The sequence below is a fragment of the Mirounga angustirostris genome, unplaced genomic scaffold (assembly GCF_029215605.1).
Source record: "Mirounga angustirostris isolate CCGP_5_RB_7025 unplaced genomic scaffold, mMirAng1.0.hap1 SCAF_1, whole genome shotgun sequence".
NCBI lineage: Eukaryota > Metazoa > Chordata > Mammalia > Carnivora > Phocidae > Mirounga > Mirounga angustirostris.
This window is the reverse complement of record NW_026991709.1, coordinates 155717551-155740750: the sequence shown is the minus strand read 5'-3', so window position 1 is coordinate 155740750 and position 23200 is coordinate 155717551. Positions and strand designations below refer to the sequence as shown.

Below are 23200 nucleotides of genomic sequence, written 5' to 3'. Positions count from 1 at the left end.
TCAGCGCAGGGCCAAGAAATTGGAAGACTTTATTTCACAGACTCATTGTTCGAGCATTGTTCATGTTCTTTCAGAAACTCAGTTTATTGAAAAGAATATGCAGAACTGATCTAACAATGAGAATTTATTCAGTGTACATTTGAATGCTCACCATGTGCCCAGCCCCAGCCTTAGCACCGGGAAACAGCTGACTGCCCCAGTGCTGATGGTAGAGCAGCCAGTCAGTCAAAGTGAGCTCTGCCTGCCCCTTCTGCCCCACACAGGTGAGTTTCTCAATGCTTCTTATAGCTTTGGAGGTTCGTTTTTTGGGGTTTTCTTTTAAGAGCGTTTATCATTTTTGTAGGCTTCTTTAAAATTTTTTTCAGTAAAAATATGTATAATTCTACATATATGATTCATGCATAAATGAAAGTCACCTTTAAGATTTCTGGAACATATCTGACATATTCTTCTCCCAAATATAATATCAAATTAGGTCAATCAAGTAACACATCTGACTGAACATCTACCAGCAGTGAATGGTAATATATCAATGCAAGGTATGGCTATTAAAAAAGAAAACCTTTTTGCTTAACATTGGTTACTATTTTAAAAAATCTAAGAGCATTTATCATTTTTACCAAAACACCAAGATGTTTAAGAGGATCAAAAAATCATTGATTAAAGCAAAAAAGGTACATAGTAGGTACAAAATTGTGGCTTGGTTACATTTAACACATTTAGAGCTAGATGTAAGTTTGGAAATCCCTGGAAACATTGCCAAATGGGCATACAGGGCCTACCTGGTTGAAAGCTAGTTAGAAATTAGAAAACAGGGACGCCTGGGTGGCTCAGTCGGTTAAGCGTCTGCCTGGCTCAGGCCACGATCCCAGAGTCCTGGGATCGAGTCCCACATCGGGCTCCTTGCTCAACAGGAAGCCTACTTTTCCCTCTCCCTCTCCCTGCCACTCCCCCCTTCTTGTGCTCTCTCTCTGTCTCTCTGACAAATAATAAATTCTTTAAAAAAAATTAGAAAACAAAATGGGCTGGGAGAACACCTCCCAAATTCTGAAAAATGAACAGAATGGCTTAAGATGCACATAAAATTACATAATCACCCTGTGGTTAATCAGCATTGAGCAACTAGGTCCTGAGAGATTTTGTTCTTAAACTTATTGGGCTGTCTGCTTCCATCTTTGTATTGTTTCTTTATTCTCTTTTTGGTAGGGTTTGGGAGGAACAGGTTCATCATCTTTCAGTCTTTTAGCTCGGTATCACATGTTTCATGGCCTCAGGCTAAGATTCATCCAAATCAATGTGGTCAGTGTCTTGGCCACAGGACCAGAAAAAACTTAAAAGTTCATTGGCTATAAGCTTCCAATATTCATTTCCACATCAGGGATAGCCTTGCCTCAGAGACTGGAACCATTTGAAGTCCCAGGGCAAAGACTGCCTCTTTCTAGTCTCTGCTTGGATGGGCAGTGCCATTTTTTTGTACCTGAGACTCTCTTCTGTGGTTCCATGGCTGACCCTCACAAGTAGCATTGCCTCTCTGGCAGTGGTACCATCTCAGTCAGATTTACATGCGGAAGCTGTCCTGCTTCTTTGAGGTCACTATGCTTGGTAGTGCCTAGAGCAGTGCCTGATACTTGGTAGATGTTATCTGCATCTCTGCGGTGAACCATTATCATTTTAACTCAGGGACAAATTTCTCCTCTCTGATTTCTAAGTTCCAGACCAGGGTGGGGCCTGAGGGGCTAGTGGGGAGGTGTCCCTGCAGCGCCTGAAGCCTGAGAGCAGTGCCTTGCTGGGTGCTTTCCTATGTTGTAGCTGGAATCTGGCTCCACCTATCTCCTTCATGGCCCACACTAGAGCCCAGGGAGGCTGAGGGATGAGTGGGTCCTCCCTGGGCTTTCTCCTCTTCCTCTCCCCTCTGCCTGTAGGTAATGAAGGGCCTGGCTTGCCCTTCCCTGGATCCCTGCCCTTAAAGATTGTCCATATGGCCTCTTCTCTGAGTTTGCTTTCTGATTCCTATGGGGATCCTCTCACAACATTTTCTTCTTGCCAGGACCCAGCCCTTGCCCAGAGCCCAGATGTACGTTGGATGGGTACAGGAGCCCTGCGAGCCTCACAGATATGGCCCCCTGCTTCACCTCTCAGGAGCGGCTCTACTCTTGGGGACCACCTGGAGCCTCCCTGTGAAATAGGAGTGTGTGACCTCCTGGCTGGGCAATCCGGTACTCGCCATCTAGCTCTAAGCTGTATCCCACACATCCCAAAGTAGTGTTGTCATTTCACCATCTGTCCTCTCACGAGAATCCCTTTCAATCTTGGTGCTTAGCCCTGTGTCCTTTCTACCCTTCTGTAACCCATGTCTACCTAGCTCCTCCTCCCATTGCACCCCCCCACTCCCACTCCCCAGCCCTCAGCGGACACTGGGGAAATGTGAAATGGGTGTTTAACAATATTCCATACCTGCTTGTAGGCCCAGGAGTCCTCTATGTGGGGGAAGAGTGGGCCTCCTCAGTGGGGTGCCAAGAGCTGGGCTACCTTCTCTCATGGCTCTTTCTTCTCCTTCAGAGCCTCCTGTTGCCCAGGTGCCTGCCCTTTCCCAGAGAGAGGTGTGTCCAGGAGACCCATTGACATCCCAGCCTCGGGTGAGCCATAAGACCTTTGGTCCTTCATGACATCCCAGCATTGCTGCCTAATGGAGTCACTGAGGCTCCCACTCATCTTGAGTCTCTGTGTCCAGTGACCTCATATCCAGAGACCCAGGTCCTGGAGACCAGATTATCCTCCTTGAGCTCAGAGCTCTTCTACTGGGTGATGCTCTCTCTTTCACCCTTACCAGATCAATCCTGTGCTCACTCAGACTGGCTTGTCCCCTTCCCCTGCCCTCTCCTAAAAGCCAGGAGCTGTAGACTGACTCTCAGACATAGGACTGTGTTTTTCAGGAGGCTGTGACTTTCAAGGATGTGGAAGTGACATTCTCCCAGGATGAGTGGGGATGGCTGGACCCTGCTCAGAGGAACTTGTACAGAGATGTGATGCTGGAGAATTACGGGAACGTGGTTTCTCTAGGTAAGGCATTGATACCCCCATGCTTCTACCCACTTTTACTTCTGCCTTCTTACTCTTTATTATGGTGTCTAGACAGGGACCTGACCTGGGCTCTGACTCTGGCTCTATCACCTAATCCTCTTTCTTGAAATGTGGTGATAATGATGCCTATTTGCTGGATTATTACAATGATTAAAAGTCATACGTGTCAAGTTCCTAGTTAGACGTCCAAACGATGTTGGTTGATTTAACTGATTGAGTTGTCATGTAGCTCCCACCTCCAGAGAATCCTAGTGATCCTTTTGGCTGTGACTTTTTTCAGCCTCTTTAGTCTCTGCTCAGAGCTGTTGGAAATGGCTGTCTGGGCCTCCTGTCCTGGCTTCCTCCACCAGCCTTCCTGGCCTTTCCCTTGTCCTTGCCAGGACCTCAGGCCTGAGAGGGTCCTGGAGAATAGTTCTGTATGATTTATCCACCCTTCCATTTCATCCCATCCCCTTCTCTTCTGCAGTGGGACCATTCACCAAACCTGTTCTGATTTCCTGGTTGGAAGCAAGGGAGCCATGGGGCCTGAATGTCCAGGGAGCTCAGCCTAAGGGGAAGCCAGGTGTTGCCCCTGCAGGTGAGTTTCAGAAAACCTCTGGATCTTACTCCTCTCACATCTATTCTTCTCTTTCTTAAGGTCTTTTACACCAAGTAAGTCACAGGGAACATACTTTGTTGTTTGCTAGAAGGAAAATCCTTAACAGTGTTGCTAAGGAGTGCTGGGCTTCTCCGTTTCTCCTCTCCAGACTGGCCTATTAGACATTTGTTTCTGGCCCTACCCCTTCCCCAGGAACCTTTTCAGTAACTGTTCTTGCCCACTGGAGGGCTTCACTGTTGCACTCTTTTCCATTCAGTGATGCTTTTCCTCATCCTTCTGCTGTACTCCTACTGATCCCTGGCCCATGCCCACCCCTTCATGCTCTTTGAAGAACCCTAATCCCACTCCTGCTCCTCTTCTTTGCCCCTAAGATAGGTTTGACTTCCATTTCCTTCAGCTATCCCTCCATGGAGCCCCTCTCCTGGGCTCTTGGGAGCCTTCTTATCCTCTTACCATGATTTCTGTCCCCTATCTTACTGTTTAACATTCACTTTTTAACTGGATGTGATTTCTGCATATGTTTAGCTGCTGTGCCCACCTTACTTCTCCTCCTCCATTCCCTGTCATCTGGGGGACACTCTTCCATGTCTTGCCTTCCCGGACTATTTGGTAAAGGTATTGGCAGTCAAGCACAAGCTTCACCACCCAAGATCTTGGCTTTTTTTTTTTTTTTTTTTTTTTCTGTCCTTTGGTGCCTTCTGCAGTTCCAAGTATGGAATAGAGTACATTGTCTTGTGTTTTATTTTGTGTCAGGAGGTGAGCTCCAGATTAAAACAAACAAGTTCGTCTTAAAACATGAACCTTTGGAAGAAGCAGAAACCTTAGCTGTGCCATCAGAATGTTGGATGATGAGTGTTTCTGAGGGAATGGGGCTCAGAGAATCTTTTGAACAGAAGAGCAGGCTAAAGGAACAATGTAGAAGTCCCATACAAGTAAGAGTTAAGAAAGAAGAGACCAATTTCAGTCATAGGACAGAAAAAGAATCTGAAGAATCAGGAAGAAGTACTAGTCGTAATTTAAAACATGCCACATATTTGAGAGTTCCCAGAAGAAAGCGATCCCTTAAACATGGCTGTAGCAGACACTTCCGAGGGAGTTCATACCACTATGACTACAAGGAATATGGGAAAGGGCTCAGGCGCATAGTTGGCGGATTTAGCCTACATCAGAGAATTCATGCTGGACTAAAAGCAAATGCGAAGGATGCACGTGGGAAAGACTTCAGCCTTAGCTCACATCACCAACATGGGCAGAATCTTCACATGGTGGGGACGTCATATAAGTGCAGTGACTGTGGGAGGACCTTCAGTCATAGCTCTCATCTTGCATGTCATCAGAGACTTCACACTCAAGAGAAACCATTTAAATGCAGGGTGTGTGGGAAAGCCTTCAGGTGGAGCTCAAACTGTGTGCGACACGAAAAGATTCACACAGGAGTGAAACCTTATAAGTGTAGTTTATGTGACAAGGCTTTCCGACGTATGTCTGCCTACCGTCTACACCAGGAAACCCATGCTAAGCAGAAATTTCTTGAGTCTAATCAGTATGAGGAAGCTCTCACCTATGGCTCAGGATTTGATCATCATTTGAGAGACCAAAGTGGGGAGAAACCCTTTGACTGCAGCCAGTGTAGGAAATCCTTCCACTGTAAATCATATGTTGTTGAACATCAGAGGGTCCACACTCAGGAGAAACCTTATAAATGTACCAAATGTAGGAAAACCTTTAGGTGGAGGTCAAACTTTACTCGTCATATGAGAATGCACCAGGAAGAAAAGTTCTATGATCAAGACACATGTAGAGAAGACTTCAGACAGACCTCCAGCTGCAGTCAGCCCCAGAATGCCCTGGCTACAGAGAAAGCTTTTCCTTGTCAGCAGTGTGGGAAAACTTTTACTCGAAAGAAATCCCTCATTGATCATCAGAGAATTCACACGGGTGAGAAGCCATACAGATGTAGTGAATGCAAAAAAGAGTTTACCCATCGGTCAGCCTTTATTGCTCATAAGAAGCAGCATGCCATTCAGAGAAAACCTGAGGATGGGCCATCGTTTAGTCAGGAAAGAGTTCTACAAGTTCCTCAGAGCAGTCATACCACAGAGGAAGCCTACAAATGTAGCCAGTGTGGCAAAGCCTTCCGTAATCACTCATTCCTCCTCATCCATCAGAGAATTCATACCAGAGAGAAGCCTTATAAGTGCAGAGAATGTGGGAAAGCTTTCAGATGGAGTTCTAACCTCTCCCGTCATCAGAGGATTCACTCTTTAGAAAAACAGTATGAGTACCGTGAAAGTGGAAACACGCCAAATCTGCAGCCACAAATCCTCACTGGTGAGAAACCTTTTTGGTGCCAAGAATGTGGGAAAACTTTTACACGTAAAAGAAGTCTTTTAGATCATAAGGGAATACACAGTGGAGAGAAGCGCTATAAGTGTAATCTGTGTGGGAAATCTTATGATAGAAAACATCGCCTTGTTAATCATCAGAGAATCCACACTAAAGAGAGACCTTTTAAATGTCAATGGTGTGGGAAAGATTTCATTGGAAGACATACCCTCTGCATTCATCAGAGAAAACACACCAGAGTGGCACAGTCTGAATGCAGCCTGGCTGGGTTGTCTTCCTGCCAGGACACAGGGGTGAGTTTACAGGAATTAAAACCAAGTGGGGAGAAGCCCCTTGAAGATTCTGAGGAAGCTTGTGACCAGAGCTCCAGGATCACTGGACTCCAGAACATACCCATTGGGAAAAAGTGCCACAAGTGTAGCACTTGTGGGAAAACTTTTAACAAAAGCTCACAGCTCATTAGCCACAAGAGATTTCATACTCGAGAGAGGCCCTTCAAATGCAGAGAGTGTGGGAAGACCTTCAGGTGGTCTTCAAATTTGGCTCGGCATATGAAAAACCATACTAGAGATTAGCTTGGAGTCTGACAGTGGGGGGAGAGGGGTTCCTAGCAGCCCTGCAAGAGAACCCTTAATTATAGGCAGTATGGGGGAAAGCTTCACAAAGGGTCTAGCCCTTTCTGTTTTCAAATCTGGTGGCAGAGAATCCTGAGGATTCAAAAACTCAGGGCATCCCCTTTCTTACCTGCTGGGGAGTGTGATGCTGGGGAAGAACAGCAACCTGTTCTTTGGGGCCCTTCTGGAGGCTTGGGCCCCTGAAGTGGCCTTTGCACGGTGGCCTGGAGCCCCCAGCCAGATAATAAGTCGAAAAGCAGATACTATTGCCCTTTGTAGTTTGACAAAATGTCTGTGATGTAATGGGCTGTGGCTGCTGGAAAAGGGCCAGTTGAATCCTGTGGTAGTGCATATTCTGTTTGACCTTATAAGCAGCAGCAATAGCAAGAACTTCTAGTCTCCCCTAGATGCCTCCTGGGAGTTCTGGCTGCAGCTTTGGCCTTCATATCTCGCTTGGACATCTGCCGTGGGCATACAGTTGTCTCAGCAACACATGGAGGAGAGCAGAGTTGGACTCAGTCACCTGAAGAATGGGGCTCTTCCAGTGCCCTGTCGCTGTCTCCACCCCACAGTCTGCATGGGCAACAGCAGGCCGTCTGTTCAACAGAAATGTGCTGAGCACCTCCCATATGCCAGACACTGTTGTGTGTGCTAGAGACCCAGCAGTGACCAGAACAGACAAAAGATCTGCCATCTTGGATATTTACAGACAATAAACAAATGAGTTATATAGTACTTCAGATGGTGATATGTGTTGTGGACAGAATGAATCAGAGAAAAGTGAGAAGCAGTGCTGGATTAGGAGGTGGGTTGTGATTTTAAGTAGGCTGGTAGGGAGGACTTCAACTGAGAAGGTGAAACTTGAGCAAAGACCTGAAGGAGGTTAGGGCATGGACCCTGTGGGTCTCTAGATCCAGGCACAGGAGGTAGAATCTTGTCTGCTGTCCTTGGAGAATGGCAGGGAAGTCCCTGGGCTAGAGTGGAGTGAGCCAGCAGAAGAGAGGGCCCCAGAGGTAGTGGGCCACGCCATGTATCATGGGTCCCCACTGGGGCTAGAGCTTCCTCAAAGGGAGGTAGGGAGCTTTGGGACAGTTTTAATTTGAGGAGTGACGTGGTCTGAATCTGAGTTACATTTACAAGGTTAACCACAGATCTAGGGACTCTGAAATTATATAGCTGAAAGATTTTTATGCAGTTATCTCTGCTGTCAGTTTCCAATAATGGGACTCTCTCCTCTCCCCTCAAAGGGCCTGAATTTTTTATCAGACCTCCAGCTCTCAACAGTTGAAAATGTTTAATTATTGTGCTTGCTTGCATCTCTAACTTGTGGACACTATGGGGACCCTTTAACCTTTCGTGTAGCTTTCTTCGCATGTTGGATCTGGTGCTGGCATCGGGTTCAACCCAAAGGTACCAGTTCCCATGACTGATGCCCTCTGGAGAAAAGGTGGCCTGGTGGGGGAGGCACCTCCATCTCACTTGCTAGCTTGACTTGAAACAAAAAGAAAGAATTAGCTCAGTGGCATAAGGAGTGACTTTTCTAAAATTTGTGCAAGTAGTCATTGCTTCTGGTTATTGAAGAGCTCACATTATGAATATAAGAATAAAATATCTCACTTGATAGTAGAGGACCATCTCAGACTACATTTTAATGCTTTGAGTCAGGGCACACTGGTGGGGCAGACCATTTCTTGTAATACAAGAGAAGAAACCAACCTGGAAAATGTCCTCTCAGTAGAGTACAAGTAATCTTATCCTTTCTGAATTGTTGTGGGCAAGTGAAAATGAAGACTTTGATACTTTGTGATGATGTCATATGGAATAGTCAGAGGGTGGGGAGAAGGGGCAGACATATGTTCGTGTTCTGGTCCCCATTCAGCTTTGTACTCAGGAGGGTTTGGTAATCCTGGCTCTGCATCCTTTTCCTACAGCAGCAGCTGCGCATGGCATGGAATCAGGTGTCCCATCAGTGGTATAGTACCAAAAACTGTTTCTAGTAGTGGCTGGGCAGGCATCAGAGTCCCATGTGCTGAGGCCCCAGGGTCATGGGGCGGGCCTTGGAGTTACCAGATCTGGGTTCCAGGCTCAGTGTGCCTTTTCTTGGCAGGATGATCTTGGACAAGTCGCTGAACACCTGCATCTATTTTCTGGCATGTAAAGTTAGAGTAATTAAGCTCCCTGATTTCTAGGATTGAGAAAGAAGGCTTGGTGTGCAAAGGCTCTGGGTTAGGTAGCTGATCTCTAGGACCAGAGCCCTCACAGAGCTGCAGCTCCACGTCAGCTCCGGCTTCAAATCTGGTGCTACAACTGAGGAAATACCTCTTTTCTGTCCATATTTTCACATCCTCCCCACCCCCCAACTCCTTGTGCCACTGTCACCTCACAGAGTTCCTGCCCCAATAGGGGTTTTCTATTGCCATTTTTATAAAGTGAGATATACTTATTTTTAAACACTCAAACCAAATTTTCAAGTGTACAAAGAAGTGAAAATCAACAGAAATTCCTCTATACTGAGGTAAGCCTTTAATATTTTGGGATTGTACTGATGGGGTCTGTTCAATAACCTGAATTTTTAAATAATTTTAATTATATGAGTAATACATGATTATTATAGAAATATTAGTAAATACAGCTTAGCTAAAAGGAGAAGTCTCACTACTTGCAGCCAACTACTAAACATTTTGGTGCAATCATTGTACCAATCATTGTTGGATTTAACTTCACTGCCTGCCCCTGAACACCCCTGGACTGGCCTGACTTGTGCTGTCCCCCTTCACCAGGAGTGTAGACCATATCTGTGCTGGCTCAGGTCCTCATCCATCAAGGTTAACCCTTGCCATCCCTAACCCTTGTCTGTCTAAGACCTCTCCCCTGGCCCCGCCTCTCTTGGTGCCTGTATCTTACTCTGCTAGGTGGTGTCCAGGTTTCCAAGAATTAGGCCTGCTACTGCAGCAGACAGGGCACTCTGGAGGCCGGGTTGGGTGCTTATTTATCTGTTTGCCATACAGAGATTTTGTACAAAATTACCTCTATTAAGGAATATGGAACTGAACTTAGTTCAGCTAAGTTAGGATTGGAGTGTTTTGAAGGGGTCCTGAGTACAGTGTTGACTGGAGGTTACCCACAAGCGCCACTAGTTAGCACCAGCTGTAGGTGGTTCCAAGCCATGCAGCTCCAGCTGAAAATTTCTGACTGCCTCAGCCACTAGTTCTCCTGTCGTACCCCATTCTGGCCTGGAGAATATGTAGGCTTCTTTGAACCCTGCCTTGCTTTCTTTTGCTGCCTAGGAAGAACCGAAGTTGGGGCTGAGGAGAGCCAGAGGGCTGGGACTCTCAGAGAGGGGTAGGTATTGGAAAGTCTTTGAATCAGTTGTTCAGGTGGTTGACCCCTGCCTTGCTGATAGACCGTCAGCCCACACAGAGACATGTATGGAGAAGAAAGCACAGGAAATATAGGTTAGTATGGACTTCTCACACTCCTCAAGATGACAAGTTTTACAAGCCCTAGCATGGGTACATGTGTAGAACAGTGGGAACTCACTGCTGTGGGAGTGGAAATTTTGTAGTACCTATGCCAGGCAGTCTGCAAAATCTTGTGTGTGCATACCACCAGCAGTTCTGCTCCTGCATAAACCCTAGAAGAACTTCACGTAGGGAGGAACATTTGTATAAAACTATTCATTGCTGTACTGTTCATTGCAGTATTGTGTAGGTAGCAAGACTGGGAAAGGCCCAAATGTCCATCAACAGGAAAAAAAAAAAAGGGTTGTTTTTGGTACTTTGGGAAGTGAATATGAAAGAGCTAGAGTTTCATCTTTCAACATAGATAAATCAGAAATGCTGAGAAAGTTGTAGAAGTTATGTACAATATACCATTTATGTAAAATTAAACATTGTTTATCTGTGGGCACATTATTTAAACTTAATTTGTGTTTCACTTTTTTAATGAAATGGAATAGTAGTTGCCAACCTCACAAGATAATTGGGGGTGGGGGAATGGTTAATGAAATAATGCATGTAATAAAGTGTTTTGATTAGTGGCTGGCATGCAACATCGTTGGCATATAGTAAACAATGTTGTTACTGTTTTGCACAATAATATATTCCTGTGGATTCAAATTATATGATGAAGAGTATAAAATCATTTATTGGAATGTTGTGTGAAAGTTGTGTTCTGCCTTTTCATGGCAGAGCTGCTGATGGAATGGGGGGGTAGATGGAAGCTGCAGTTGTGTTTTATTTCATTTTAAAAATTGATGTAGATGGGTCGCATGTTGCTTAATGGGATAAATTTTTTTTTTTTTTTTTTTTTACTGTTTGCTTAAAATACTTAAAAATAAAATTTTTTAAGCATGGGCTTTGGCATCTTACAATTTTATAGAAATCCTGGTTCTGCCATTTATATAATGTTACTTAGAGTGAGCCATTTAATCTTTCAAGGCTTTAGTTTCTTCGCCTACAAAAATGAGTAGCAACACAAATGGCTATTAGTAAAAGAATGGTTGAACAGTTCTGGTGCATCTTTGATGAAATACCATGCATCCTCTTAAAAAGATCGAGGATATTCTCTGTGTATTGTATTGATGTCCAAGACATAGAGTTTATAGGAAATTATGAGCTCTATTTTCTTTAACCTTTTTGCCTAAAAATAGCAAGTGAAGCCAGAAGCTCTAGACTCAAAAGTTTAAGAAACGGGAAAAAAAAGTTTAAGAAATGGGATCCTGTGGATGATGTTTAGTCAGCCATTCCATTTTATTAGGTAAGTGAAGGAAGATGAGTAAATGTTTTTATGCACAACTGGCACACCTATTAAGCTAATGCTAACCCTGTAGAAGAGCAAAGAGGACTTGTATTACCCAGGTTATAGTCAGGAGCCAGAAACCATACCAATTATTTTAAGAAAAAGAACTTAGAATTGTTTAATAGGTATATCTAAGTAACTAAAAAGGCAAAAGAAAGTGCTAATTTATCATGGAGGCAGTGACTTGAGACCTGGTGCCATCCCAAGACTGGGGGAACTGTAACGGAGTCTGACCCCATTTTTGATGTTTGACCACTGACAGCTTTTAAGCCCTCCCCCTCCCCCTTTTGCCTCACATCTGGGCAAGCTGATAAGAAAGCCCAGGTACTCCCTCAGCACCTGAGGTGAAATTTATGCAAACCCTGGCTTTTTCCATTACCCTGGAAACCCACACCTGTAACTACAATAAAAATCAGAGCTATTTGCCCCTCCTTGCAGTCAGTGCAAACTGACTAGCTTGGGTGCCTGTCTTACTCTTCCCAGAGAGCCACATTATGTGAATAATAAAATTTTTCATGACCTCTTGATGTGTGTGCTATCATCTGTCTTGACATCTGAATTAGTTTGGGGTGGTGGTACAGTACTGATCCCACCTCCCCAGAGCAAGCTACAAAGCAGGAACAAAAGAATTGTTAAAATGTAGGACATTGGAAGAGAGCACCTGTAGAGCTGAACTCAGACCTACATGGAGGAGAGCACTGCTGAGAGCACTGTTGGTCTGAATCGGAAGGAGGGCCCTATGGTGACAGAACTACAAGTTGGACCCAGTTGCTGCTACCAAAGGGAATTGCCACTGCTGGAGTGAAAAAGCATTACGAACAGGAAGCAGTGCCCACATACACAGAAAACCCCTCTTCCTCCTTGTATTAGGGTTCTCCAGAGGAACAGAACCAATAGGATGTGTGTATACACATAGAAAGAGATATATGGAATTGTGTTTTATGATTCCAGAGGCTGGCAAGTCAAAAATCTGCAGGATGGACCACAGACTGGAGACCCAGGAGAGCTTATATTCCTGTTCTGGGCTGAAGGCTGATTGTTGTAGAACCAAGAAGAGCCAATGTTGCAGATGAAGTCCAAAGGCAGCTGGAGAATTCTTTCTTGCCAGGGGGAGGCCAGTCTTTTTGTTCTATGTAGGCCTTCAACTGATTTGATGAGGCCCACCCACATAATGGAGAGTATTTTTACTCAAAGCCCATTAATTTACATGTTAATTTTATCCAAAAACACCCTCACAGAAACACTCAATATTTGACCAAGTATCTGGGCACCCTGTCACCCAGCCAAGTTGACGCACACTAGTCACAATTCTTCAACACTGCAGCTTCCCTCTTAACATTTCTTGATGTCAGAACCTAATAGCGAAATAGCTGGCGAAATAGAGATGTGGTTCGCAGAGTTCCAACCCCATCATCTAAAAGCATCTATAGAAGAGTGGGTTTGAAGCAGAGACAATAAACTAATAACTGGCACAGCTTTCCTAAATTATCTTAAAAATTCCTAGGATGTTTGACTTAAGAGATTTGAGACCAAGAATATTTGTTAAAGAAATTATGTGTAGGAGCACCTGGCTGGCTCAGTTGGAAGAGCATGCCACCCTTGACCTCAAGGTCGTAAGCTCGAGCCTCACAATGGTTGTAGAGATTACTTAAAAAGATATGTATGCTATGTTATGGACAGCTGCTCACTTAAAGATATAAATTATGTCATAACCAGTTGATTTTACCTGTGGACCTTGTAATAATTAGGTGTTTGGCCCTAGTCATCTTATTATATTGAACTGAAAGTTGAAAGCCCCAAGAATGTGTTTAAAGGTATTTCTGCTTAAAAACATTATTTTACAACAAAAATGAATACATTTAATAAGTATGTTTAATTTAACAAAGTAAATTTATGATTTTAACAGATTAAAACAGCACAGACATCTGATTTGCCTCCAGTGGAACAGTGACTTAGATGATAAAACCCCAACAGAGCATAGACAAGAGCAGAGAGTAGACTCCTATAGCCCCGAATTCTAAATGAATCAATTAAAAAGGCAAGGTTGCCTTCATTTATATCCCATAGTTGGGCCATTTCTCTTTGTTGCCCAGCTGATATGTGGGCACATTAGTTCAAGTCTCTTGCTATGAAATCTATTTAAGCTAGGTAAGGCAAGGAGAATGTATGCATCTGCTGATTAAGTTTCATAGGATGTTAAAGTGGTTTCAACAATGGTTATTACCAGTGTGGATCTAAGAATCTGAAAAATAATATTGGATAGAAGTCGAGAAAATTGGTCTAAGTATGTATGTTTTCCCCTTGTGACTTCAGGTTTGAATGAGAACAGAAAAACTGCCCTTGGACACGTCATTGAGGTTTACTTAAAATGGTCATGGAAGATTCTTCCTTGGTGAGAAGTCTAAAGAGTCCTTATATACTTAAACCAATACTAAATATTGAAGTCAGCAACCCAGGAGAAGTGTACTTGTAGATTCATGCAAACATTTCACATACTAGTTATACTCATGAATCTTATTCATATGGAAACAATATAAAGTTTTTGGGAAAATCCACAAATTTTTCTTCCTTTTGGTCTATTTACAATTAAAACAATTACTCTATAGACATACAAGTTTTTAATCAGATACTCAGCTGAGAAGTTCATTCTACCAAGGTACATTCTAATGTGAACATAAGCAGAAACTTTTACATGTTAAAAAAGAAACATGTTTTTTACATGTTAACAAAGAGATACATGTTAAAAAGAAATTTGCACATAAGAAGGAAGTCTGGTTGGAGTCCTGGGAGCAAGCATGGTGACTGCATTGTCACTGGGAGGAGCTATGTTAGGTAAGACTACTGTAATTCTAATTGTATGAGGTGAGTTGTAGAAGAATGTACCAACTGATAAACTGTGGTCACTGGTACTGGAGTAATCCAATGTCTAATACGAATTGTTGTTTTCCTGTCCTCAAGTGTCTCATTCACACAACATGAGGCTTCAACCCTGGGATGACTTTCTACCTGTCATTGGTTGCATTAGTTGGGCTGGTAATCTTTTAAAACTTATACTTTTTAAAAAATTTTTATTTTAATTCAATTTAACATATACTGTATTATTAGTTTCAGGGGTAGAATTTAGTGATTTATCAGTTGCATACAACACTTATTGCTCATTACTTCAGTGCCCTCCTTAATGCCCATCACCCAATTATCCCATCCCCCCACCCACCTCTCCTCCAGCAACCCTCAGTTTGTTTCCTATAGTTAAGAGTCTTATGGTTTGCCTCTCTGTTTTTGTCTTATTTTTCCTTCCCTTCCCCTATGTTCATGTATTTTGTTTCTTAAATTCCACATATGAGGGGCGCCTGGGTGGCTCAGTCGTTAAGCGTCTGCCTTTGGCTCAGGTCATGATCCCAGAGTCCTGGGATCGAGCCCTGTATCGGGCTTCCTGCTCCGCGGGAAGCCTGCTTCTTCTTCTCCCACTCCCCCTGCTTGTGTTCCCTCTCTCACTGTGTCTCTCTCTGTCAAATAAATAAAATCTTAAAAAAAAAAAAAAATGAAAGTCCTTTGCCCTATTTAAAAAAAAAAATCCACATATGAGTGAAATCATATAATATTTGTCTTTCTCTGATTGACTTATTTCACTTAGCATAATATTCTGTAGTTCCATCCACATTGTTGCAAGTGGCAAGAGTCCATTCTTTTTGGTGGCTAAGTATACACACACATCACATTTTCTTTATCCATTCATCTGTCCATGGTCATCTGGGCTCTTTACATATTTTGGCTATTGTGGACATTGCTGTTATTAAACATTGAGGTGCAGGAGCCCCTTTGAGTCACTATGTTTGTATCTTTTGGATAAATACCTAGTAGTGCAATTGCTGGGCAGGAGGGTAGTTCTATTTTTAACTTAAAGCTTATTTTAAATATAAAAATAACCCATATGTTCTGAACTCAGATTGGCTGAACCTGGCAGGAGACATAACTTGATCCATATTCTCACGCATTGAAAAAATCAGTAATTGAAACTGCTTTCTCAGGTGGTGGTCTGAGTCAAGCTGAGAATAGCTTGTGGTGAGGAGGCATCCACAAACGTGGCACCTCTCTGTTTTTTAGCAGAGTTGGGAAAATCATGAAAACTATCAGTGAGGGAGGAGGGAAGATATCAGAAGAGTTAGGGGACCTTCGTTTCGTCTGGTCCCTTGAATTCAGCTAGGTATCAAATCATTCTGAACACCTGTGAATTCAACCTGGGATCTAAGAAAAGAACTGCTGCAATTCAACAAATAGAAAATTGACCACTTTGTGCAAGGTAGGAGGTGTGGAGAAGTGAATCTGAGGGGATATATCAGAAGATAAACCGTGAGAGCAGGGAGCCTCCATAAGCCAGCTACCAGAAAGTGATATAGCAGCGGAGTTCAAAATCAGAACTTTTAGAAGTCTGCTCCTCTGAGGGACATTCCTGCCTGAAAATTGCTCAGGTGGTGAAGTGGGGCAGAATCTTTGGTGGGACTGTGTGGTCTCAGGATCTCCAGGGTCGCAGAAAGAACAGGGGTGCCTGAGTGCAGCAGAGTTCCCAAGCTTTGGAGCAGGGAAGCTGGCTACAATTAGCGAGCCCTGGAGTGGCCTCTCAGATAGGTGTTGCCATAAACTTCGAACTGCATGGTGATCTGGTGACCACTTTCCAAGCAGGGGCCCAGCCCAGGAAGCAGCAAAACCCCTGTGAGACTGCTCCTTCCCCCAGGGGAGCGGTGCAGGTGCGAGCACCATGCATGCATGCAAGCACCATAAGGCATCCGCTCTCAGAGTAGGGGCCCAGAAAGGCCACAGTGAGACTCCCTTCCCTCCTCTGGGAGGATTGGGGTGGGTGTGCACCGCAGGAGTCTTTGGAGTTTGGCACACATGAAAGGGATTGACTACATTTAACTGAGGGTGCACTGAAGAATGGGGACTGAGAGCATTAAGCTCCAGGGCTGGAGATTGGGGCGCCGCCATTTTTAATTTTTTTCATCCTCAAAAGTGGCACAAAGCCACATAGAGCAACCCAAATCAGCTTACACTGAGTCCGACCCCCTGGCAAGGGCTGGTGCAACTCTGCCCAGGTAAAGACACTTGAGAATCAGTGCAAAAGCCCCCTCCCAAAAAAGACCAGCAGGAACATCAGGCTAATGCCAAGTTTATGGATCACACAGAACTGAAAAACTCCTGTGCTAAGGGAAAATAGTATATAGAATTTGAGTTTTTCCTCATGATTCTGTAGTCTTTTAAATTTGTCTTTTTTTCCTTTTCAACTAGTTTCTTATTTTATCAAATTTTTAAAAGTCTTTAAAATGGTCATTGTTACATTTTATAGATTTATTCATTTTTGGCTTCCTTTCACTGTATTCAATTTTATTTTTGTATATATATAACTTTTTCATTCTTTACAAATTTGGGATCTAGTGTCTTCTAACAAACCAAAAGACACCCAGGACCAAGTGTATTACACTGTTCTGCCCACCTGTTTGATTGTATCCTCTCTTTCTTCCCTTTCTTTTTTTTCTTTTTTGGTTTCTGATCTCTTCTGATTTGTCTAGTGTAGATCACTGGGCTCATGGTTGCTATTTTTATTTATTTTATTTTTTATTTATTTTTTGTTGTCTCATTCATTTATTCCTCTGGACAAACTGACCAGAAGGAAAAATTCCCAGAAAAAAGAACAGGAGGTAGTACTCACTGCCAGAGACTTAATTAATATGGATATTGGTAAAATACCAGAGCTATAATTTAGAATGACAATTATAAAGTTACTAGCTGGGCTTGAAAAAAGCATAGAAGATATGAGAGAATCCTTTAATGGAGAAACAAAAGAATTAAAATCTAATCAGGTCAGTTTTCTTGATGAAGTCCCAATAGTTCATTTTTGCTTTTGTTTCCCTTGCCTTTACAGATGTGTCTTGTAAGAAGTTGCTACGGCCGATGTCAGTTCCTGCCTGTGTTCTCCTCTAGGATTTTGATGGGTTCCTGTCTCACGTTTAGGTCTTTCATCCATTTTGAGTTTATCTTTGTGAATGGTGTAAGAAAATGGTCTAGTTTCATTCTTCTGCATGTGACTGTCCAATTTTCCCAGCACCATTTGTTGAAGAGACTGTCCTTTTTCCATTGGATATGCCTTCCTGCTTTGTCGAGGATTAGTTGACCATAGAGTTGAGGCTCCATTTGTGGGCTTTCCATTCTGTTCCATTGATCTATGTGTCTGTTTTTGTGCCAGTACCATACTGTCTTGATGATTACAGCTTTGTAATAGAGCTTGAGGTCCGGCATTGTGATGCCTCCAGCTTTGGTTTGCTTTGCAACTTTGTAATACCACTTGAAATCCAGAATTCTGATGCCTCAGCTCTCGTTTTCTTTTTAAACATTCCTCTGGCTATTCAGGGTCTTTTCTGGTTCCATACAAATTTTAGGATTATTTGTTCCAGCTCTGTGAAAAATGTCGGTGGTATTTTGATAGGGATTGCATTGAATGTGTAGACTGCTCTGGGTAGCATAGACATTTTCACAATATTTATTCTTCCAATCAATGAACATGGAATGTTTTTCCATCTCTTTTGTGTCGTCTTCAATTTCTTTCATAAGTGTTCTGTAGTTTTTAGAGTACAGACCCTTTACCCCTTTGGTTAGGTTTATTCCTAGGTATCGTATGGTTTTTGGTGTAATTGCAAATGGGATAGATTCCTTAATTTCTCTTTCTTCTGTCTCATTGTTAGTCTATAGAAATGCAACTGATTTCTGTGCATTGACTTTATATCTTGCCATGTTGCTGAATTGTTGTATGAGTTCTAGTGATTGTGGGGTGAAGTTTTTTGGGCTTTCTACATAAAGTCATGGGAGAGGCTTGTATTGCTATGTCCTTCCCTCATGACAAATCCATACATATCATCTGCAAAGAGTGAGAGTTTGACTTCTTCTTTGCCAACTTGAATGTCTTTTATTTCTTTTCATTGATTGCTGAGGCTAGAACTTCTATTACTATGTGGAAAAACTCTTAGTTTTCCCCCATTGAGAATGATACTCGCTGTGGGCTTTTCGTAGATGGCTTTTATGATATTGAGGTATGTTCCCTCTATCTGTACACTATGGAGAGTTTTAATCAAGAAAGGATGCTGTATTTGGGCAAATGCTTTTTCTGCATCATTTGAGAGGATCATATTGTTCTTGTCCTTTCTTTTATTAATGTGATGTATCACATTGATTGATTTGCAAATGTTGAACCACCATTGCAGCCCAGGAATAAATCCCACTTGGTCGTGGTGAATAATCCTTTTAATGTACTGTTGGATCCTATTGGCTAGGATCCTGGCGAGAATTTTGGCATCCATGTTTCATCAGGGATATTGGTCTATAATTTTCCTGTTTGATGGGGTCTTTGGTTTTGGGATGAAGGTAATGCTGGCCTCATAGAATGAGTTTGGAAGTTTTCCTTCCATTTCTATTATTTGAAACAGCTTCAGAAGAATAGGTATTAGTTCTTCTGTAAATGTTTGGTAGAATTCCCCTGGGAAGCCATCTGGCCCTGGGCTTTTGTTTGTTGAGAGATTTTTAATGACTGCTTCAATTTCCTTAGTGGTTATAGGTCTGTTCAGGTTTTCTATTTCTTCCTGGTTCAGTTTTGGTAGTTGATACATCTCTAGGAATGCATCCATTTCTTCCAGATTATCAAATTTGCTGGCATATACTTGCTCATAATATGTTCTTATAATTGTTTGTATTTCTTTGGTGTTGGTTGTAATCTCTCCTCTTTCATTCATGATTTTGTTGATTTGAGTCCTTTCTCTTTTCTTTTTGATGTCTGGCCAGGGGGTTATCAATCTTGTTAATTCTTTCAAAGAACCAGCTCCTAGTTTCGTTGATCTTTTCTACTGTTCTTTTGGTTTCTTTCATTGATTTCTGCTCTGATCATTATTATTTCTCTTCTCCTGCTGGGTTTAGGCTTTATTTGCTGTTCTTTCTCCAGCTCCTTTAGGTGGAGGGTTAGGTTGTGTATTTGAGACCTTTCTTGTTTCTTGAGAAAGGCTTGTATTGCTATATACTTTCCTCTTAGGACCACCTTTGCTGCATCTCAAAAGTTTTGAACAGTTGTGTTTTCATTTTCATTGGTTTCCATGAATTTTTTTAAATTCTTCTTTAATTTCCTGGTTGACCCATTCATTCTTTAGTAGGATGCTCTTTAGCCTCCATGTATTTGAGTTCTTTCCGACTTTCCTCTTGTGATTGAGTTCTAGTTTCAAAGCACTGTGGTCTGAAAATAAGCAGGGAATGATCCCAGTCTTTTGGTACTGGTTGAGACCTGATATGTCACCTAGGATGTGATCTGTTCTGGATAATGTTCCATGGGGACTAGAGAAGAATGTGTATTCTGTTGCTTTGGGATGGAATGTTCTGAATATATCTGTGAAGTCCATTTGGTCCAGTGTGTCATTTAAAGGCTTATTTCCCTGTTGATCTTTTGCTTGGATGATCTGTCCATTTCAGTGAGGGGGGTGTTAAAGTCCCCACTATTATTGTATTGTTGTCAATGTGTTTCTTTGCTTTTGTTCTTAATTGCCTTGTATAATTGGCTGCTCTCATGTTAGGAGCATAGATATTTATAATTGTTAGATCTTCTTGTTGGATAGATCCTTTAAGTAGGATATAGTGTCCTTCCTCATCTCTTATTATAGTCTTTGGTTTAAAATCTACTTTGTCTGATATAAGGATTGCCATCCCAGCTTTCTTTTGGTGTCCATTAGCATGGTAAATGGTTTTCCACCCCTTCACTTTCAATCTGGGGGTGTCTTTGGATCTAAAATGAGTCTCTTGCAGACAGCATATCGATGGGTCTTGTTTTTTAATCCAATCTGATTGCCTGTGTCTTTTGATTGGGGCATTTAGCCCATTTCCATTCAGGGTAACTATTGAAAGATATGAATTTAGTGCCATTGTATTGCCTGCAAGGTGACTGTTAGTGTATATTGTCTGTGTTCCTTTCTGGTCTGTTGCTTTTAGGCTCTCTCTTCGCTTAGAGGATCCCTTTCAATATATCTTGTAGGGCTGGTTTTGTGTTTGCAAATTCCTTTAGTTTTTGTTTGTCCTGGAAGCTTTTTATCTCTCCCTCTGTTTTCTATGACAGCCTAGCTGGATATAGGATTCTTGCCTGCATATTTTTCTCATTTAGTGCTCTGAATATATCATGCCGGTCCTTTCTGGCCTGCCAGGTCTCTGTGGATAGGTCTGTTGCCAATCTAATGTTTCTACCATTGTAGGTGACAGATCTTGTCACGAGCTGCTTTCAATGTTTTCTCTTTGTCTCTGAGAGTTGTAAGTTGTACTATTAGATGTTGGGGTGTTGCCCTATTTTTATTGATTTTGAGAGGGGTTCTCTGTGCCTCCTGGATTTTGGTGCCTGTTTCCTTCCCCAAATTAGGGAAGTTCTCTGCTATAATTTGCTCCAATATACCTTCTGCCCCTCTCTCTCTTTCTTCTTCTGGGATCTCAATTATTCTAATGTTGTTTCATCTTATGGTATCTCTTATCTCTCGAATTCTGCCCTCGTGACCCAGTAGTTGTTTATCTCTCTTTTTCTCAGCTTCTTTATTGTCCATCATTTGGTCTTCTATATCACTAATTCTCTCTTCTGCCTCATTTATCCTAGCAGTTAGTGCCTCCATTTTTGATTCCACCTCATTAATAGCCTTTTTGATTTCGACTTGGTTAGATTTTAGTTCTTTTATTTCTCCAGAAAGGGTTTCTCTAATATCTTCCATGCTTTTCTCAAGCCCAGCTAGTATCTTTAAAATCATCTTTCTGAACTCTAGTTCTGACATCTTAGTAATGTCCGTATTGATTAGGTCCCTGGCAGTCAGTACTGTCCCTTTCTTTTTCTTTTTTTTTTTTTTTAGGTTATATTTTCTGTCTTATCATTTTGTCCAGAGGAGAATAGATGAATGAGAGAACAAAATACTAACAGGGTAACAGTGTCCCCAGAATATATACACTAAACAAATCAGAAAAGACCTGAAACCAGGGGAAAAGAAAGGGAAAGAAAGAAAAAAGAAAAAGAAAAAGATAAACCAAAACAAAACAAAAAAATAGAATATGATCAAATATGATCAGGCTGGTGCATAGATCAGTGCCACACACTAGATTTTGGGTGTATTTTCGTCTGTGCCTCCCACAATTTTAAAGAAAGAAAAACTTACACAGGTATGAAAGTAAGGGTTAATACGATGAAGAGATTGACTATGACTATAAAGATGAAAATTATAAAAGATTTTATAAAGGAATTGATAAGAATTTGGTTAAAAAAGGAAAGAAGAGGATAAAAAAAGGGGAGAGAATGTGATCAGGCAGGAGACTAGAACAAAGCCATACACTAGAGATTTAGGGTATATTTTGATCTGTTAGAAGAAACTGTATCCCAAAATTTTAAAGAGAGAACAACTTACACATATATATACCAGAAGTAAGGGTAACTAGTATGAAGGGATAGAATATTACTCTAAAAATGAAAAATAAAAAAGATTTTTTAAAGATCTTTTTTAAAAAATTTTTATTTATTTGAGACAGAGAGAATGAGAGAGAGAGCCTGAGAGGGAAGAAGGTCAGAGGGAGAAGCAGACTCCCTGCCGAGCAGGGAGCCTGACGCAGGACTCGATCCAGGGACTCCAGGATCATGACCTGAGCCGAAGGCAGTCGCCCAACCAACTGAGCCACCCAGGCGCCCCTAAAAAAGATTTTTAAAAAAAGGGATTGATAAGATGTTGGTTGAAAAAGGGAAAAAAATTTTTTTAAAAGTTAAAAAATAATTAACTTTGAAAGACTAAAGAATCATGGGAAAAAAGCCATGAATTCTATGTGCAGTATTCCCCCAGCGCTGGAGTTCTGCCGTTCTCATTGATTGGTAAACTTGGTCTTGGTTGGCTGTTCTTGCTGACCTTCTGGGGGAGGGGCCTGTTGCTGTGGTTCCCAAATGTCTTTGCTGGAGGCGGAATTGCCCTGCCCTTGCTGGTCCAGGCTAAGTCATCTGCTCGGGTTTGTTCTCAGGAGCTTTTGTTCCCTGCAAGCTTTCCATTCGGCTTTGGAGGACAGGAGTGAAAATGCGGCCTCCCAATCTCTGCCCCAGAGGAGCCGAGAACTCAGGGCCCCGCTCCTCAGTGTGGCCCCAGAGAAAAGCAGTCACTCCCGACGCCCCGGTCTCTGGGTGCACTCCGTGCTCACCTGGCCTGTGACCGAGCATTTCGATCTCTGGCACACAACCCCGTGTGGAGCCTCCAAACCCAGCAGATCCGTGCAGTGTGCTCCCGTGCCGCTCCTCTTGGGGGAGGAAGGGGAGTCTCCCCTGATCTGCCACTTGTTGGGTCCCTGCTGGAAGAGCAGTGGCCTGACTGAGCCAAGGATCACGGTTTATGACAACCCTGAGCTGAGAGCCCTCCCCTCGGCTCTGTCTCTGCAGCTGGCTTCCCTGCTCTGATATCTGGGAGCTCTGCCGCACTCAGGCACCCCCGGTCTTCCTGTGACCCCAAGGGTCCTGAGACCACACTGTCCCAGCGAGGGTTCCACCCCCCGCTTAGCCACTGGAGCGAAGTCCCTCAGCAGAGCCGACTTCTAAAAGTTCTGATTTTGTGGTCCACTCTCTATCACTTGCTGGTAGTGGCCGAGGGAGGCCCCCTCCCCCGCTGTCTGTCTTCCCGAATATTGCCTCGGATTCACTTCTCCGCATGTCCTATCTCCCAGAAAGTGGTCGCTTTTCTGTTCA

At 42.7% G+C, this 23200-nt stretch overlaps 2 protein-coding genes across 9 annotated transcripts in view; one reads left to right on the top strand and one right to left on the bottom strand.

Annotated features, from left to right (window-relative positions):
• The window catches only part of ZNF445 (zinc finger protein 445), a 54660-nt gene extending 42698 nt beyond the window's left edge, over nucleotides 1–11962 (top strand). For 4 of the 7 annotated variants that reach the window (XM_045904159.3, XM_064590667.1, XM_064590664.1 and 1 more), the window contains 5 exons: nucleotides 2048–2216; nucleotides 2560–2636; nucleotides 2934–3060; nucleotides 3548–3658; nucleotides 4433–11962. In XM_045904159.3, coding sequence (XP_045760115.1) covers nucleotides 2048–2216; nucleotides 2560–2636; nucleotides 2934–3060; nucleotides 3548–3658; nucleotides 4433–6600 — 2652 coding nt within the window. In that variant the 3' untranslated portion in view covers nucleotides 6601–11962. The other 3 variants (XM_064590675.1, XM_064590680.1, XM_045904161.3) reach the window with 3 other exon arrangements.
• TCAIM (T cell activation inhibitor, mitochondrial) overlaps nucleotides 1–23200 on the bottom strand; it is a 103723-nt gene that overhangs the window by 10824 nt on the left and 69699 nt on the right. The window lies entirely within an intron of this gene.